Below are 18,092 nucleotides of genomic sequence, written 5' to 3'. Positions count from 1 at the left end.
GATCGAGTAATTCAAATTTTCTTTAAAAGTAAAACTCGGTAAAACTTACAAGTTTTCTTAGTTTCCACATAATTACATATCCTTCATTTAAATTCATCATTCACCATCATCTTTCATTCAAGTCGCAATATCGAGTAACAATCTGTTGAATTCATATTGTATTGCAAACTCATCATTACCTTTATTTATACATTATTTATTAGTAGTGTGTAGTTAATAAAATCGATAAAACTCAATCAATTGTGTTTGTATATTCTTTGAAGTGATACAGGGGATCTATTGAACCGTAGAGCCATGAACTTTAGATATTTGTCTGATTAAGAAATGTATTGATTTATTAAATATTATGATTTATTGATTTACTGGTCCCCTCCCTGAGCTACTACCTTATCGTGGTGGAGGGGTTTGAGTGTCCCAATGACCCCAGGAGCTCCGTTGTCGGGGGCTTTATGCCCCTGGTAGGGTCACCCAAGGCAAACAGGTCCGGGGTGAGGGACCAGACAAAGCGTAGCTCACAAAAACCCCTTATGATGAGTAATATATATGGAACCTCGTTTCCCCTGCCCTGACGCGGGTCACCGGGGCCCCCCCCTGGAGCCAGGCCTGGGGAGGGGGCTCGATGGCGAGCGCCTGGTGGCCGGGCCTGCACCCATGGGGCCCGGCCGGGCACAGCCCGAAGAGGCAACGTGGGATCCCCTTCCCGTGGGCTCACCACCCGTAGGAGGGGCCAAAGGGGTCGGGTGCAGTGTGAGCTGGGCAGCAGCCGAAGGCGGGGACCTTGGCGGTCCGATCCTCGGCTGCAGAAGCTAGCTCTAGGGACATGGAATGTCACCTCTCTTCTGGCGGGGAAGAGCCTGAGCTGGTGCGCGAGGTTGAGAAGTTCCGACTAGATATAGTCGGCCTCACCTCGACGCATAGCAAGGGCTCTGGAACCAGTCTTCTCGAGAGGGGTTGGACTCTCGTCCACTCTGGTGTTGCCATTGGTGAAAGGCGCCGGGCAGGGGTGGCAATACTTATTGCCCCTCGGCTTGGCGCCTGTATGTTGGAGTTTACCCCAGTGGATGAAAGGGTAGCCTCCCTCCGCCTACGGGTGGGGGGACGGATCCTGACTGTTGTTTGTGCCTATGGCCCAAACAGCAGTTCAGAGTATCCACCCTTTCTGGACTCCTTGGAGGGGGTGCTGGAAAGTGCTCCCTCTGGGGATTCCATCATTCTGCTGGGGGACTTCAACGCTCACGTCGGCAGCGACAGTGAGACCTGGAAAGGTGTGATTGGGAGGAACGGCCCCCCCAATCTGAACCCGAGCGGTGTTCTGTTATTGGACTTCTGTGCTCGTCACAGATTGTCCATAACAAACACCATGTTCAAGCATAAGGGTGTCCATATCTGCACTTGGCACCAGGACACCCTAGGCCGCAGTTCGACGATTGACTTTGTAGTCGTGTCGTCGGACTTGCGGCCGCATGTCTTGGACACTCGGGCAAAGAGAGGGGCGGAGCTGTCAACTGATCACCACCTGGTGGTGAGTTGGCTCCGATGGTGGGGGAGGATGCCGGTCAGACCTGGCAGACCTATACGCATTGTGAGGGTCTGCTGGGAACGTCTGGCAGAGTCTCCTGTCAGAGAGAGCTTCAATTCCCACCTCCGGGAGAACTTTGACCATGTACCGGGGGAGGCGAGGGACATTGAGTCCGAGTGGGCCATGTTCCGCGCCTCCATTGTCAAGGCGGCCGACCGGTCCTGTGGCCGCAAGGTGGTCGGTGCCTGTCGTGGCGGCAATACCCGAACCCGCTGGTGGACACCGGCGGTGAGGGATGCCGTCACACTGAAGAAGGAGTCCTATAGGGCCTTTTTGGCCTGTGGGACTCCGGAGGCAGCAGGCAGGTACCGGCAGGCCAAGCGGGGGGCGGCTGCGGCGGTCGCTGAGGCCAAAACCCGGACATGGGAGGAGTTCGGTGAGGCCATGGAGAACGACTTCCGGAAGGCTTCGAAGAGGTTCTGGACCACCATCCGGCGTCTCAGGAGGGGGAAGCAGTGCACCGTCAATACTGTGTATGGGGGTGACGGTGCCCTGCTGACCTCGACTCGGGACGTCGTGGATCGGTGGAAGGAATACTTCGAAGACCTCCTCAATCCCACCGACACGCCTTCCGGTAAGGAAGCAGGGCCTGGGGACCCGGGTGTGGGCTCTCCTATCTCTGGGGCTGAGGTCGCCGAGGTGGTCAAGAAGCTCCTCGGTGGCAAGGCCCCGGGGGTGGATGAGATCCGCCCGGAGTTCCTCAAGGCCCTGGATGTTGATGGGCTGTCATGGTTGACACGACTCTGCAACATCGCGTGGACATCGGGGGCAGTGCCTTTGGGGTTGGACTCCGCCAGGGCTGCCCTTTGTCACCGATCCTGTTCATAATTTTTATGGACAGGATTTCTAGGCGCAGCCAGGGCGTTGAGGGGTTCCGGTTTGGTGACCTCAGGATTGGGTCACTGCTTTTTGCAGATGATGTGGTCCTGTTGGCTTCATCAGACCGTGACCTCCAACTCTCACTGGATCGGTTCGCCGCCGAGTGTGAAGCGGCCGGGATGAGAATCAGCACCTCCAAATCCGAGTCCATGGTCCTCAGCCGGAAAAGGGTGGAGTGCACCTTTCGGGTCGGGGATGAGATCCTGCCCCAAGTGGAGGAGTTCAAGTACCTCGGGATCTTGTTCACGAGTGAGGGAAGGATGGAGCGGGAGATCAACAGGCGGATCGGTGCGGCGTCTGCAGTAATGCGGGCTCTGCACAGATCCGTCGTGGTGAAGAGAGAGCTGAGCCGAAAGGCGAAGCTCTCGATTTACCAGTCGATCTTCGTTCCTACCCTCACCTATGGTCATGAGCTTTGGGTAGTGACCGAAAGAACGAGATCGCGGGTACAAGCGGCCGAAATGAGCTTCCTCCGTAGGGTGGCTGGGCTCTCCCTTAGAGATAGGGTGAGAAGCTCGGCCATCCGGGAGGAGCTCGGAGTAGACCCGCTGCTCCTCCGCGTTGAGAAGAGCCAGATGAGGTGGCTCGGGCATCTAGTTAGGATGCCTCCCGGACGCCTCCCGGGTGAGGTGTTCAGGGCACGTCCCACCGGTAGGAGACCCCGGGGAAGACCCAGGACACGCTGGAGAGACTATGTCTCTCGGCTGGCCTGGGAACGCCTCGGGATCCCCCGGGAAGAGCTGGACGAAGTGGCTGGGGAGAGGGAAGTCTGGGTTTCCCTGCTTAGGCTGCTGCCCCCGCGACCCGACCCCGGATAAGCGGAAAGAAGATGGATGGATGGATGGATGGATGATTTACTGGTTAATCAAACAACCAATTCAATATTTCCGTAAGTTTTCCGGTGGTGCCCCTGATTACGAGAGCTATTTTTAATATTTTTAATATTTATAAAATCCATAATCTGCTACAACCTTGCAAAATATGAGTTTTTTCCCCCACTAGATAACATAATTTAGCTGTGGGTATTGGTGTCAGAGTGCGGCGTGTATGTGTTTTTTGAAAAATAAATGTGTGTTTGTTTGAGTGGGTATATGTAAATGTATGTTTGCAGCTACACATGGAGAATTTATATTGTCTTGCAGGTCTGCATTTATAGCATTATGTCTAAATCTGTCTTTCTCTCTATCTCCCTCTCTCACACACACAAACACACACTCACACACACCTTCACTAACAGACAATGCTATAAATGCACACATTCAAGACAATACAAATTTAAACTTTAATAAACTCCATTTGTACCTGCATATACACACATTTACATATACACACTCACACACACATTTAATTTTCAATACACACAGACAAACCAGACTCCCACACCCATACCAACACATCCAGGTCATTTTGGATGAAACCACATTTTAGACTGGTCTGCTGTGTTTCATAATACAGGACCAGCAGGACTGTGTAACACATTCATTGTGTTCGCCCATAGGAAAAATTCAACAAACTACAATTTTGAACCCCTGGCTCCAGAATGACAGCACATAACAGAGGAATGCATGACGCATCATATTTTGGCAGGGGGGTCAAAAATGTAGTTTTAATGAGGACATTTTTGTCATTAAGAGTCTAAGAGGAATGGTTATGTCTATATAGTGTATCATAGAACTATTATAAGTGATTGTTTGAAATTAAAAATGAATTAATTGAAAAGAATATCCTTAGAGAATTTGCTATATGCATGAACATAGCCCAATTGATCAAGAAAATTTAAAAAAAATGAAAAGCCACAAATGTCTTTAGTGAGGCACAAGGGTTAAAAAGAAACTAAAGAGTAAATAATACAGAGTAAATATTGTTACATTTTGAGGAAAGATGTTTATTGAATAAACACAGTGTAAGAAGACAATTAAACAGCTAGTTCATATTTTATGAACTCTGTCCAAAGGCTCCAAAAGGATGTCTCTTATTCAGCAGCTTCAGACTAGAAAGAAAACAAGAAAGAAGTTTCAGCATCTATTCTTACAATAAAAATATGTGGCTTGAAAAAAATGTAAATACCGCATTAGACTAAGTTGCCCACATAATAATCTTTTGTAAAATATTATCACATGGTTACCTTTCCATGATCACGGCTCTTGGCTCTCAGCTTGTTGACCTGGGACTCTGCGATGTCAGCACGCTCCTGAGCTTCCTCCATCTCATGCTGGACCTTCCTGAACCTGGACAAGTGAGTATTGGCCTGCTCCTCCTGCAAAGGGTTTGGAGTTGAAGTATTTGTATTTTTTAATTTGACATCATATTGGTATGTTTTCTTTCTGTATTTTTTGATTTGTGCGACATTCCTGCATAAAAAATTACAAATCATTTGACTCACAGCCTCCTCAGCCTGTCTCTTGTAAGCCTTGACTTTGAGCTGCAGCTTATCCACCAGATCCTGAAGTCTGTGCATATTCTTCTTGTCCTCCTCAGTCTATTCAAAAGAAGCAATGTTACTGATGCTCTATAGTGAGAAAATTTCAAAACCAATAAATCACGATAGTTTTTTGTTAAATCCGAACCTACCTGGTAGGTCAGCTCCTTCACTCTCCTCTCATATTTGCGGACTCCCTTAACAGCATCAACTCCACGTCTCTGCTCAGCTTCAACTTCAGTTTCCAGTTCACGAACCTGTAATGTGATGATGCATAGTATATCAAAACCGTGTAAAGGAATTTTTGCAGTGAGAAGAGTGAATTAATTCCACATATTGAAAGTGTGAAAGTGTGATTGACATCCTAATGCAGATGTACTAAGAGCATACCCTTGACTCCAGTTTCTGGAGCTGCTTCTTGCCACCCTTCATGGCCAGGTTCTCAGCTTCATCCAGACGGTGCTGCAGGTCCTTGACTGTGACCTCCAGGTTCTTTTTCATCCTCTCCAGGTGAGAACTGGTGTCCTGTTCCTTCTTCAGCTCTTCAGCCATCATGGCAGCCTGAAATGATGGGCATCATGCATAATCAAGTGTTTTGTGAAGTGAAGTTGAATTTTATAAAAAAGAAGACTCATATACAAACTCACATCAGTGATAGCCTTTTTGGCTTTCTCCTCAGCATTTCTTGCTTCCTGAACAGCATCGTCCACTTCGCCCTGAACCTGTACAAGGTCAGACTCCAGCTTCTTCTTGGTGTTCAACAGGCTGGTGTTCTGAAAATTAAAAAAGTCACTTTTAATTTTATGTTATGTATACACAAGCTGGGATGTATACTATATTCATTCTGTATAAAGGCATTTTCTTGTTAATTATTGAATATAAACCTGAGAGTGAAGCAGTCCAACACGCTCACTAGCATCAACCAACTCCTGCTCAGCCACTTTGCGTCCCCTCTCTGTCTGCTCAAGAGCGGTTCTGAGCTCCTCAATCTCAGCCACCATCAGGCCATTTCTGCGCTCCACCATGGCAACCTGCTCCTTCATGTCTTCCTGTCCTCTGACCGCATCATCAAGGTGCAGTTGGGCATCCTGATAACACGTGCAAGGGTAAAGACTTAACTTTCTTTTCTCTGTAAGATGTGTTTATTCATTGATCAGACAAAGCTCACCTTGAGCTGTCCCTGGACATTCCTCAGTTGTTTCTGAGCCTCAGCAGCCTGCCTGTTAGCATGGCTCAGCTGAATCTCCATCTCATTCAGATCTCCCTCCATCTTCTTCTTGACTCTCAGGGCATCATTCCTGCTCCTGACCTCAGCATCGAGAGTGCTCTGCATGGAGTCAGTCACCCTCTGGCTGTTCCTCTTGATCTGCTCCATCTCCTCGTCCTTTTCTGCCAGCTTCCTGTCTACTTCACCTTTGATCTGGTTAAGTTCAAGCTGAACACGGAGAATCTTGGCTTCCTCATGCTCCAGTGTACCCTTAAAGAAAAAGTTAAACGTAAACTTAAAGGTTATTTTCTCAAAAAAATCCAATTAATACATGCAATGAATTAACGCTTTTGTATTTTATCACACAAGTGGTCGTTTCGTATTGTTAATTATATTTTTACCTCTGCTTCCTCCAGTGCTGACTGAATTTCAGTTTTCTCAGTCTCCACGGTCTTCTTGGCTTTCTCCAGCTCATGGATGCTCTTTCCAGTCTCACCAATCTGTTCAGTCAGGTCTGAGATCTCCTCTGTAGCATATTAAAAGCCAAAATCCAGTGCAATTAGGTATCTACATTATATGTAGAAACCACATTTTTCCACCACAAAATGTCAAGGAAGAAGCTGTATAATCACTACAATGTTGAATTAATATTATTTTAAATATAGTGTGGGATTGACTTACGCTGCAGGTTCTTGTTCTCTCTCTTCATGGTCTCCAGATGATCCAGAGCCTCCTCATAAGAGTTCTTCATCTTGAACAGTTCAGTGCTGAGAGAGCGAGCCTCCTTCTGGGCTCCTTCCAGCTCTGCCTGGCCCTCCTCATATTTCTGTTTCCATTCTGCAAGGACCTAGAATTATATAAATTAATAACAATGATTAAATACCAAGATAATTTTGTGTTTCATTCAAACCAGTGTGGTTTTGATTTCCTGTTACCTTATCAAAGTTCCTCTGCTTCTTGTCAAGGTTGGCAGCTAGAGAATTAGCTCTCTCTACATCAATCATGAGGTCCTCCACCTCACCCTGTAACCTCTGCTTGGTCTTCTCCAGAGAGGCGCACTTTGAGTTCACAGCCTCAATGGATTCCTCAGCATCCTGCAGACGCTGGGCAAGTTTTTTCCTGTAGTGAAGAATTTGTTTACACTTAATTGCATGTTGATAGCAAAATATGTGGAAGGTTTTCTGGAAAAGCAAGCAATTGAATTGGAGACTAATTTAAAATGACTTACTTGGACTCCTCCAGCTCCTCAGTGCGCTGGATAGCATCAGTCTCATATTTGGTTCTCCACTGAGCCACTTCACTGTTGGCCTTGGACATTCCTCGCTGCAGCTCAGCTTTAGCTTCTTGTTCCTCCTCAAACTGCTCTCTGAGCAGATCACAGTCATGGCGGGCTGATTGAACACCATGGGCCAGGGCATTCTTGGCCTTATGAAAAATGGAAGACATATTTTATTGACCAGATGTATCACAGAAATATGTATGTATTATTGAATAATCATATACATGGGTTCTTTAAAATAAAACAACTGTTTACAATACCAAGGATAAAAGTATTTTGGTGAATGTTCTTCATAATGTTTATGGTCATGATAATTTTATTCATGTCATTGTGTATTTCATTAAAAGAATGAACTTTCTGACAATATTTTCTCTCTACCTACAACTATCATTCAACCCCTTTAACTGTCCTATGTCTGTCTCTGCAATATCTAACCCTTTAACAGAAAAGCATTTCCTCAGTAGGTATTACTTGGCCAAAAATAAATAAAGTTGAAAAAAGGGTGCATTAATATTATGAGGCAAATTTTCGATTAAAATTTCAATTTACTCTCTATGGTGGTTGAATATAATTTCTATTATATGGGTCAATGTTGTGACGCTACTTTTTATGTCCCTGTGGTTTAGTCAAATTTAATGGGGTTAAAGTTTCTGCTTATAATCCATTTTTAGAGAATATATGAGAGGATTATGGCGAAAATGTCCCAGTATTGTAACCCTAAAAACTTGAACCAAAAAATTACACTTGCTTAAAAAATGATCAAATTCTCAATAAAACAGCACATCAACTAGTTTGGCATAATCTTACATTATCACCCTTTCATATTAAGTAAAGGTTAATGGAATACAATTGTTCTAAATCTTAAATATATTTGGTGAATCATGTCAAGTCAAGTGAACAACATGAAGTGTCTCAAAGTGTAACCACCATTTAAGAAGCCATTTTGTTAAAATTGTGAAAAAAGGCCATATAACAGGAAGTGGTTTTACAGAGAAGGACCCCCGATGATCACAACTGCTCAACAAGGTTAGAAGCTCTTAATAATTACTCATAATCTGACTTTTTCTGGTCTTTTTAAAATGAAATATCAAAATCGTATAACTGCTTACATCAATTGAGTTGATCGATCATAAAAAAAACAACTTTTGATCATGTACAGTCTTTAAATTACCTAAAAATCCAATAAATCATTTAAATGAGAAATATTACTCAAACATAACATCTGTGAAATATAATTATTTACATTTCTGCTATTTCATTACTAAAACAATCAAACTAAAGAAAGAAAATGGGTTTTCCCCATTAGATTCCATCTACAAGAAAAAAGTGGCTCGACAGAGCATGCATGAATGCTAATGCTACCGCATGAAACAGCTGGGTGGGAAGAATGTCATCACATGGCCTCAACCACCTGGCCTATTTATAATATAATAACATCATCTGAACCACCTGACCTCTTTATAATATAATAACATCATCTCTAAGCCAGAACCTCTGAACTCATGAAGGAGGACTGGAACCAGTACACATGTTTTAAGGATACGTTAACCAAAATTCTTATTGTCAGATTAAATATTTATCAACTGTATTCACAATAGAAGACAATTTATGAGTTGACTTATGAGTTGTTGTTGTTGTTGTTGTTGTTGTCAGGTAATTGTTTTCTTTGTTCTATGATAAATTACATTAGTTACATTTTAAGATTAAATTAAAATGATTGTTGTTGAAAAATGTTTTTGTTTTGTTTTTTTAGCACAGAATTTAGAAAGAAATGAGTTCATTTATTAAATGAAAAATTCAATGATGGTTTCTTGAGTGAATTTAAAATATTATACCCTAATCATTTCTTGTTGTCAGATGTTCCTTTTTGTAAACTGAAATATCATGAAAAACCAAGTTCACTGAACCTTGTTGACTGTCATATTTGATTTTCAGTGTCCATTTCTTCAACAAACAATGGTGTTTGACTGTAGAAGGAACATGGTCAGGCAGTATATCAGATTTTTATGAAAAAATACTGGTTACATCCATTGATGCAACCCAGTGTCCAGTTGGTGAAAGCAGTATTTTTTTTCCTAAAAATCTGATTATGTACAAGAAAATAAACTAAAACATGGAATACATGTAATCCACTTTTGCAATGCAACAAAATGTTTTTTTAACGCATTTTACATTTGGCATATTGGCCCCAATTTATTTGGAAAAAATGATTATTTTTAGAACATGTCCGGCTCAGTATTGACAAACAGCAATACAATGTAAATGAAGAAATTATTTTTATAAATGCACTTAAATACACTGTAGGTGATTAAAATATTTAACATTTATCATTCTTTGCTTTCTTCTTTGTGGTTACACCATGGGACATTTTCAGGAGCATTCAGTCTTACTTTTGATTTAAAAAATGTTGCAAATGTTGTCAAATGACAACGAACAAAAAACACAAAATCTACATATTAATAAACCTGATTCATGCTTTTAAAACTATTTTTAAAGACATTTTTGAATTTCTCATCTTGCCAACCCTTATTTGTCACTGACCCATATATTGAAATAATAAATTATCCTACAGTTGTTTATCATTATTTTCTGTTCAAGTTTTCAGATTTTCATTGTTTGCAATGATAATAGGAGATTAAAATGCTTTATACCTTCACTTCCTCCTCAACGTGTCTCTTCAACTCCTCAATCTGCTGAGTGTAAGCCTGTTTGCCCCTGGTCAGCTGGGAAACAAGAGCATCTTTCTCCTCAAGCTGGCGAGAAAACTCACCTAAATGACAAAATGTTAATGAGTCATTTATCAAAATGATCATATGTGGTTTTTATTACTAGTTTTTATCACAGGTGACTCACCATTCTCTGTCTGCAGTCTTGCCCTCTGTGCATTAATGTCATTCAGCTGGCGCACATTCTCATCATTTTTGGCCTTAAGCTCACTCAGCTGGTCCTCAAGAGTTCTGCACATTTTTTCCAAGTTACCCTATAAAAACAAAACATGATGTATTTAGAAATATTAACATCAACAAAGCAAGTGTTTTGCATTTGTCTACGTTGGAGACTACTTCAAAATTATTCTATATAATCCATATTTATAACCATAATGACAGTCAGTTATAAACTTACTTTGGATTTAGCTACAGCCTCCATGTTGCTGGAGAGATCATCAATCTCCATCTTGTACTCGCTCTTCTCCTTCTCCAGCTTCTGCTTGACACGCTGGAGGTTATCAATCTGCTCTCCCAGCTCTGCAACACTGTCGGCCTGCTTCTTGCGGAGAGCTGCTGCAGTAGCTTCATGCTGGAGGGTTGACTCTTCAAGGTCACGGCGCAGCTTCTGGAACTCAGCCTCACGCTTCTTGTTCATCTCAATCTGAGCGGCTGTTGCTCCACCAGCTTCCTCAAGCCTCTCACTGATCTCCTCAAGTTCCCTGGAGAGGTCGGCTCTCTGTTTCTCCACCTTAGCCCGAGCAGCCCGTTCAGCCTCAATTTCTTCTTCCAGCTCCTCAACACGTGCCTAGGTTTGATGATCCCAATATAAAGAAGGCTTGTGAACTGAACACACTGTGAGCAGTGGTTTTTCAGTCACTGAGTATAACATTCATGTCAAATACTAACCTGGAGCTCCTTGATCTTCTTCTGAAGCTGAGCACCAAGAGACTGTTCATCCTCAATCTTGCTGAGCAACTGGCTGGTCTCAAACTCCTTCCTGGAATAGGAAAAAAGGTATTGCTGTTGTATTGCATTATGGCAATTAATCAATGTAAGGATTAAAGATAAAAACAGAATACTTACTTCTTGATTTTCTCCTCAGATTGCTGCTTGTCATTCTCCAGATCCATTATGGATTCCTGGGCCAGTTTCAGATCTCCCTCAAGCTTCCTCTTGGCTCTCTCAAGGTCCATACGGAGCTTCTTCTCTTGCTCCAGTGATCCCTCAAGCTTTTGAGATAATATTATAACGTTCACATTAAATAATGTTTTGAATTTTTATCATGGAATGTCGATTCTCACACACAAGTTAACAATACAAACACGTTATCAAAAGCAATGTTTCCTCACATCGTCCACTTGTTGTTCCAGCTTAGTCTTGGCCTTGGTCAGAGTGTTGACTTTGTCCTCCTCTGCCTGGAGATCATCCAGTGTTTGCTGGTGAGCCTCTTGGAGGGCTTTCTTCTCCTTGGTCAACTTGGCAAGAGACTCATCTTGAGATGCCATCTCCTCTGTCAGGTTTTTCACCTGAAAAGGTCGGTAAAGGTGCATTATTTCCATCACTTTATACCCATATGTTTGAAAGCTAACATCAAATTATTTTTATAAATACAGGATTAAAATGATTCCAACCTTGTTTTCTGTGGCATGTTTCTCCTTCTCCACTTTAGCCAAGGTGAGCTCCAAGTCATCAATATCTTTCTTCAGCTCAGAGCATTCATCCTCCAGCTTCCTCTTCTTGGCAGTCAGCTCAGCATTGATTTCCTCTTCATCTTCCAGTCTCTCAGTTGTCTCTTTGAGTTTGGCCTCAAGTTGGATCTTGCTCTTAATCAGGCCTTCACACCTTTCTTCAGCATCTGAGAGGTTCTCAACTTCCTACAGTATATTGTTACATACAGTAAATGAATAGACAATGTATTCTCTACATGTACATAAATAGATTAAGGGTTAAAAAAATGTGAAAATGTTAACTACAATATTCGATAATGGAGTGTGGATATGATAGTCACTCTTGCTTTCGTATCCTACTTACCGCAGACACTTGCAGTTGCAGGTCATTCTTTTCCTGCAGCAGGGAAACCATCTTCTCCTCCAGCTCCTTCTTCTTGGCCAGAGCAGCAGCCAGGTCTGTCTGCATCTTTCCATAGTTCTCCTTCATCGCGGACAGCTCCTTCTCAGTCTCAGCACTCTTCAGAAGAGGCTTGATCTTGAAGTAGAGATTCATCCATGGCCAGTTTTTCACATTCATGAATGAACGGATATTGTACTGAATGGAGAAAATAGCTTCCCTGGAAAATTAATACGAATAAAGTGTAACTTTTCTGTAATATTAATTAATTAAAAACAAAAAAACAGCTGTTATGAATAGAACAGTTCATAGTACTGATAATCCTACCTCCTCTCCATCATCTTTACAAACTCTGTCCTCATAAGGTATCCTCTACAGAGAGCTTGAGTCATGGTCACCAGACTAGCCAGTTTTTCATCTCTCATCTCCTCCAGACCACCCAGCAGACCAGCTTTGAAGAACACCTGTGTGGTTTTTTGAAAGGACTCAGTAATCAGCATTCACTGATACAAAAGGATGTATGTACATGCCATACTTGACATTGTTCATAGAGATTAACCTTTGTGTGTCCAAACTTGTATTGAGTGTGATCCACATCAATAGAGCCTAGAAGCTTCTCAGCAGCTTTCTTGTTGTCAATGAACTGTCCCTCAGGGATGACGCTGGCATTCAATACTTTGTATCTACAAGAGAAAACTGTGTTGTTACTTACAGTGACCCCACATCTTGGCGGGCTGTTTTTAATTCAACTGAAATCAACTTGATTTGCTTATATTAAATGATATCACCTCTGCTTGAAGTCACCATAGAGGATTCTGCTGGGGAAGCCCTTTCTGCAGATTCTGATGCCTTCCAGCACACCATTACACCTCAGCTGATGGATGACCAAGAAGTTCTCCATAAGCCCTGAAAGTTCCAAAATCATATTCAAAATGTTTGTTTTCATCAATGGGTCACATTCAGTGTGCAACATTAGGCCAGGTGCTTCTTACCGGGGGTCTTTGATTCATTAGGAATGAGGCAACGGACAAAATGAGGGTGAGTGCTCCTCAAGTTGGTCATCAGCTTGCCCAAGTTCTCCTGTGGATCAGCAAATTAAGAAAAATGGTCAACAGTATTTCAAGATAATGTTTTTAATAGTTTAAAGTATGAAGCAATGCATACCCTGAAAAGAGCAGACACAGTCTGGAAGGAACCACCCTTCTTCTTTCCAGCCTTTTTGCCACCACCACCACCAGCAGCCTCTGTTTTCACAAACATTACATTTTATTAATGGCACTTAATAAGTAACTTTTCTGGGATCTTTTTTAAGTTTTCTCTGTGTCAATAAATTGTGCGTGATTATACGAGCATGTGCGTGATTATACATGCATGTATATATTAATACAGAATAGTCAGCAGCTATATTCAAGGCCTGAACCAAGTGTAACAGACACATGGTTTCTTACTCCTCACTACAAATATAGTGAATGTCGTATAACATCATGAATTGCGACTGATTAGGCCGCTAATAGCTAATGTAAATCTTATCATTGTTGATCACTTTCTTGTACAGGCAGAAATAGAAAATAGTTTTTTAAAATTGTGGTTAAAAAAATGTAACGTGTTTTTGATAGAACATATCACCTGTACTGTTACTCAGAATTCCTGATCACTCCACTCAATCTTATTTCTCACCTTCTGCACCATGTTTTGCATACAGTAAAGCTAGAAGTTTGTTGGACGCCTTCTGGTAGAGCTGGATAACTGAGTCATTCAGGGGGTCCTTGTTCTTGTCCAACCAGCCATTGATATTGTAGTCCACTGTACCAGCATAGTGAACCAGGGAGAAGTGAGCCTCAGCCTTGCCCTTTGCAGGCTTTGGCTTCTCAAAGGCCTTGGTCTTGCCAAGATGCTGATCATGCAACTTGTTCTTGAAAGAAGTGTCAGAGGCCTTGGGGAACATGCACTCCTCTTCAAGGATGGAGAAGATGCCCATTGGCTGAGGAAAAAAAAATTTCACATCAAAGGTTTAACAGTGGAAGCAAACATTTGTATGATTCAAAAAATCACTTTGACTTGATGGAGTACTGACCTTCTCAATAAGCTCAATGCAGGCAGCCAAGTCCATACCAAAGTCAATGAACTCCCAGATAATGCCTTCTTTCTTGTACTCCTCTTGCTCCAGGACAAACATGTGGTGGTTGAAGAACTGTTGCAGTTTCTCATTGGTGAAGTTGATGCAGAGTTGCTCCAGACTGTTGAACTGTAATTATGGTGACATAATGAGTCATAGAAAAACATTGTAACAGGATGCAACTCAAATATTCTTCAGATCACTCACATCAAAGATCTCAAATCCAGCGATATCCAACACTCCAATGAAGTACTGTCTTGGCTGCTTTGTGTCCAGCATCTCATTGATACGGATGACCATCCACAAGAACATTTTCTCATAGATAGACTTGCACAGAGCACTGACAGCATTGTTGACCTAGAAATACAGATTTTAGAATGATCACGATCATATTTTCTTGTTAAAATGGAAATATTGCCATTTTGTTTTTTCAAATATTAAACTGTCTTTATCTTACCTGTGGCACAGTCTGACCTTTGGTTACCATCTCATTTCCAACCTTGACTCTGGGGTAGCACAGAGCTTTCAACATATCCGCTGAGTTCAGGCCCAGGAGGTAGGCGATTTTATCAGCCACTGATGGAAAAACAAACTTTCATCTGTGAACTGTGATATGTTTATAAATATATGTTACATATTAATCAATGGTAGATTTTCTATAAGATATCATTATCCGAGTTACCCTCAGTGCCATCAGGTTCAGCCTGCTCCTCACGCTGCTTCTGTTTGAATTTTATGCTGCCATGATGAATCACAGCACCAGTCAGCTTGTAGATGCCCTGCTTCTCCTCAGCAGTGAAGCCCAAAATGTCAATAGCAGTCTACATTGTACATGAAGAAGAGTTATTGGTATTTGAAAAAACTTCCCGGTTGCATTAAGCATGCAAGATATACTTAACTAAAATGTTTTCTTACATCTGTTGCAATGAACTCCTCCACATCATCAATGCTCTTGACAGTGATTTCACCCTGACTGATCATTGGGTAGTCATAGGGGTTGGTGGTGATCAGAAGAGCCTCTACATGAGCATAGTAAAAATACACATCATTGCTTAGTCTTGTCTCTGGCATTGTTTAAGTTTCAGTGTCAAATTTACAAAGTAACATACCCAGGAGCTGAGGTTGGTGGCCAGTCATCAGCTGATAGAAGATGTGGTAGCTCCTTTCAGCAGACAACTGGAAGGTTACACGGGACTTCTCCAGCAGATCTAAGAAAAACAAATTTAATCAGAGACTGTGTGATCACTCTATTACATTCAAAACTGTTACTTTATCAAAAATATGTGACACTCCAGATTAATCTTGATTCACATCATGGTTGACACTTACAAGTTTCAATATCAGCTGAAGCCAGCTTCCCAGAAGAGCCAAAGTGGATTCTGATGAATTTACCCTAGGGAGCCAGATCATTGATAACATCAGTTTTTTTAAATTTAGCAACAATATGTGTTGAGATGTTCCCTTGATTACTTACAAAGCGAGAGGAGTTGTCATTCCTCACAGTCTTGGCATTACCATAGGACTCCAGCAGAGGGTTGGCTGCAACAATTTGGTCCTCAAGGGAGCCCTGCAAGAGAGGATTTGAGTTACATGGGCTTAACATTCAAAATAACTTTCCTCTGACAAACAGTTTTATCTTAAAAGACCAATTTACCTGCATCTTTCCAGGAACTGGCTCAGCCTTCTTGGCTCCAATAGCTGCAATTGTTGCAAAGTACTGGATGACACGTTTGGTGTTGACAGTCTTTCCTGCACCGGATTCTCCACTGGGGTATAAGAGACACATGTCAAGATTCTGCTTTATTATCATTATATGATTTAGCATTACATTTCTCTTATACTTACGTGATAAGGATAGACTGGTTCTCACGATCTGAAATACAAACATAGACATTTCAAATGAATGTCTTTTTTTGTAATTCCCTCAATAAGCTTATGTGTAAGCTTAATTCTACATGATTTAACACTGCTCATTTTAATTTTACCTGTGTGCATGAACTGATAGGCATTATCAGAGATGGAGAAGATGTGAGGTGGTGCCTCAATCCTCTTCTTGCCTCTGTATCCTCCCACAACTATAGCATCATACACAGGAAGCCACTTGTAGGGATTCACAACAACGCAAAACAGCCCAGAATAGGTCTGTAATAGCACAAATAGAAAATAAACATAGTGTTAACATTTAGATTCTCAGATATAAATGCTCATTGCATTAGTTAAGTGGAAACTCACGTAGATCATCCAGGATGCAAAACGCTCTTTGAGGTTATACAACACAGTAGGCTCGTTGAGGTGGGTCATCATGACCATGTCCTCAATTTTATCAAACTTTGGAGGGTTTCTGGGAAAGATTTCATCTTCTTTTACAGTGAGGTCCTGGAAAAAGATAAACAGTAAAATGTATTTTTCAAATTTAGAGTTCATCAGATGGATGTCCTTGTTAACTCAAAGCCACTAATTATTTTTCACTCATAATTTTAAACAAATGTTTATGTGAAAAAATGAGAAATCCCAACATAGAAAAGGGTCTTCATTGGAAATACACCTACCTGTCCATCCTCAGTCTGAACTGTGGCTTTGCCACCATCTCTCTTCACAAGTTTACCCTTGAGATACATTTCTTCCTTATGCGTCACAAAGAAGGCAGTTTTGGCATCAAAAGGAGCGGTTTGAGCCTCAATCCTTTCCCTCTCTGGCTTCCGGAGGTAGATGGCCGCCGGGCCATAGCATTCCATCTCCGCGTCTGTGCTCATGGTGGCACTTTAGTGGAGACTTAAAACATCACATAAATATCAGCATTATGTAGTAATGTAAATCTTGTATCCATCTGATGTTGGATATTTGATGTTTTACCTCAACTGGCTCCAAAAAAGATGACTGGTACAGTATTTGGTGGAGTGACAAGAAGCTATAAAAAAGATGGTGAAACATTAGTACAATAACTTCTTTCAGTTTGTTTTCTCATTTTAAATCTTACTTGCAGAATGTCAGTTTGAGAGCAGTCAAGTGTGAAGGTCGTAAAACTTATTCACTTAACTAATAAGTGCCAGCTGTACTCAGTTTATTCATCAATGTTTCAAAACTGACTTCCACAACCAGAGAGATAGTACTGCTCTTAATGATCACTTAGTATACAGTATGTGTTGATACAGGGTATGTACTGGATATAACTAATTGTTTAATTTCTGGAGAAATAAAACCTACTTAAATGTGAATATCAAAAAATTGTTTTGGAAAAATGTCTGCTCAAGACAACTTTTTTATGCCATGAAATATCACCTGAATATCCCCTGAAACAAAGATAAATCAGACAAAGAAACATGGACAAAATACATTTGTAATTAACAAAACATCAACTTTACTGACTGAACAAAAGGATTTAAACTTAGATCACAGTCGATACACTCACCTGTGTTGAAGGCCTACCAGTTCATGTAGAAATCCAGGGCTGCTTCTTTTATAGAGGGTGGGAGTGCTTCGTCAGCTGCAGTCTCTGACTCAATTTGGCCATGGCCTTATCCTGTTGCTTATTTTGTGGCAGTGATGTTTATGCAGCTGGTAAACCATTTTATTTGTAACTATTATTTTAAAACAATATAATACATTACAAATTGATCACAAATGTGAATGAGACATACACAATGTGGGTGTAAAATATTGAATAAAATGTAATATAAAACTGAGAATTGTTTAGTGAGAAAGTGGAATATTTACAGTAGAATGTACTACATTCCTAATAAATTCTATGTACATTATACTGAAGGCAAATACCTTCCTCACTACTAAAACCATTTTAATTTACTTTCAACATGCTTGCTTTCGTCAGAAATGTTGACTG

General features: G+C 41.5%; 1 protein-coding gene across 1 annotated transcript; it reads right to left on the bottom strand.

Annotated features, from left to right (window-relative positions):
* Positions 1-4,319: 4,319 nt before the first annotated feature.
* LOC134000301 (myosin heavy chain, fast skeletal muscle) lies at positions 4,320-17,007 on the bottom strand. The gene is made up of 39 exons (XM_062439673.1): positions 16,798-17,007; positions 16,487-16,630; positions 16,240-16,396; positions 16,100-16,127; positions 15,909-16,020; positions 15,729-15,821; positions 15,584-15,647; positions 15,364-15,462; positions 15,170-15,273; positions 14,937-15,075; positions 14,712-14,830; positions 14,462-14,611; positions 14,213-14,383; positions 13,816-14,119; positions 13,303-13,382; positions 13,131-13,218; positions 12,927-13,044; positions 12,698-12,821; positions 12,466-12,602; positions 12,103-12,358; positions 11,703-11,945; positions 11,421-11,597; positions 11,155-11,300; positions 10,978-11,068; positions 10,487-10,876; positions 10,217-10,343; positions 10,015-10,133; positions 7,313-7,509; positions 7,020-7,203; positions 6,766-6,931; positions 6,486-6,610; positions 6,046-6,354; positions 5,762-5,965; positions 5,525-5,650; positions 5,268-5,438; positions 5,030-5,134; positions 4,842-4,937; positions 4,584-4,715; positions 4,320-4,448 (listed from the first exon to the last, which is right to left on the bottom strand). The coding sequence occupies exons 1-39, from the start codon at positions 17,005-17,007 to the stop codon at positions 4,431-4,433; spliced, it is 5,823 nt and encodes a 1,940-aa protein (XP_062295657.1). The 3' UTR covers positions 4,320-4,430.
* Positions 17,008-18,092: the final 1,085 nt, after the last annotated feature.

The sequence above is a fragment of the Scomber scombrus genome, chromosome 18, assembly GCF_963691925.1.
Source record: "Scomber scombrus chromosome 18, fScoSco1.1, whole genome shotgun sequence".
In the NCBI taxonomy this organism is placed as follows: domain Eukaryota; kingdom Metazoa; phylum Chordata; class Actinopteri; order Scombriformes; family Scombridae; genus Scomber; species Scomber scombrus.
Note: the sequence above shows the minus strand (reverse complement) of the source record. Positions and strands in the feature narration are given on the sequence as shown.

Excerpts from the sequence above, each read along its gene's own strand:
- LOC134000301 (XM_062439673.1), bottom strand. The coding sequence starts at position 17,007 with ATGAGCACAGACGCGGAGATGGAATGCTATGGCCCGGCGGCCATCTAC. Across the intron at positions 15,648-15,728 it reads ATGACAACTCCTCTCGCTTT|GGTAAATTCATCAGAATCCA; the intron begins GTAAGTAATCAA and ends CTGGCTCCCTAG. Across the intron at positions 6,611-6,765 it reads AGAGAACAAGAACCTGCAGC|AGGAGATCTCAGACCTGACT; the intron begins GTAAGTCAATCC and ends AATATGCTACAG.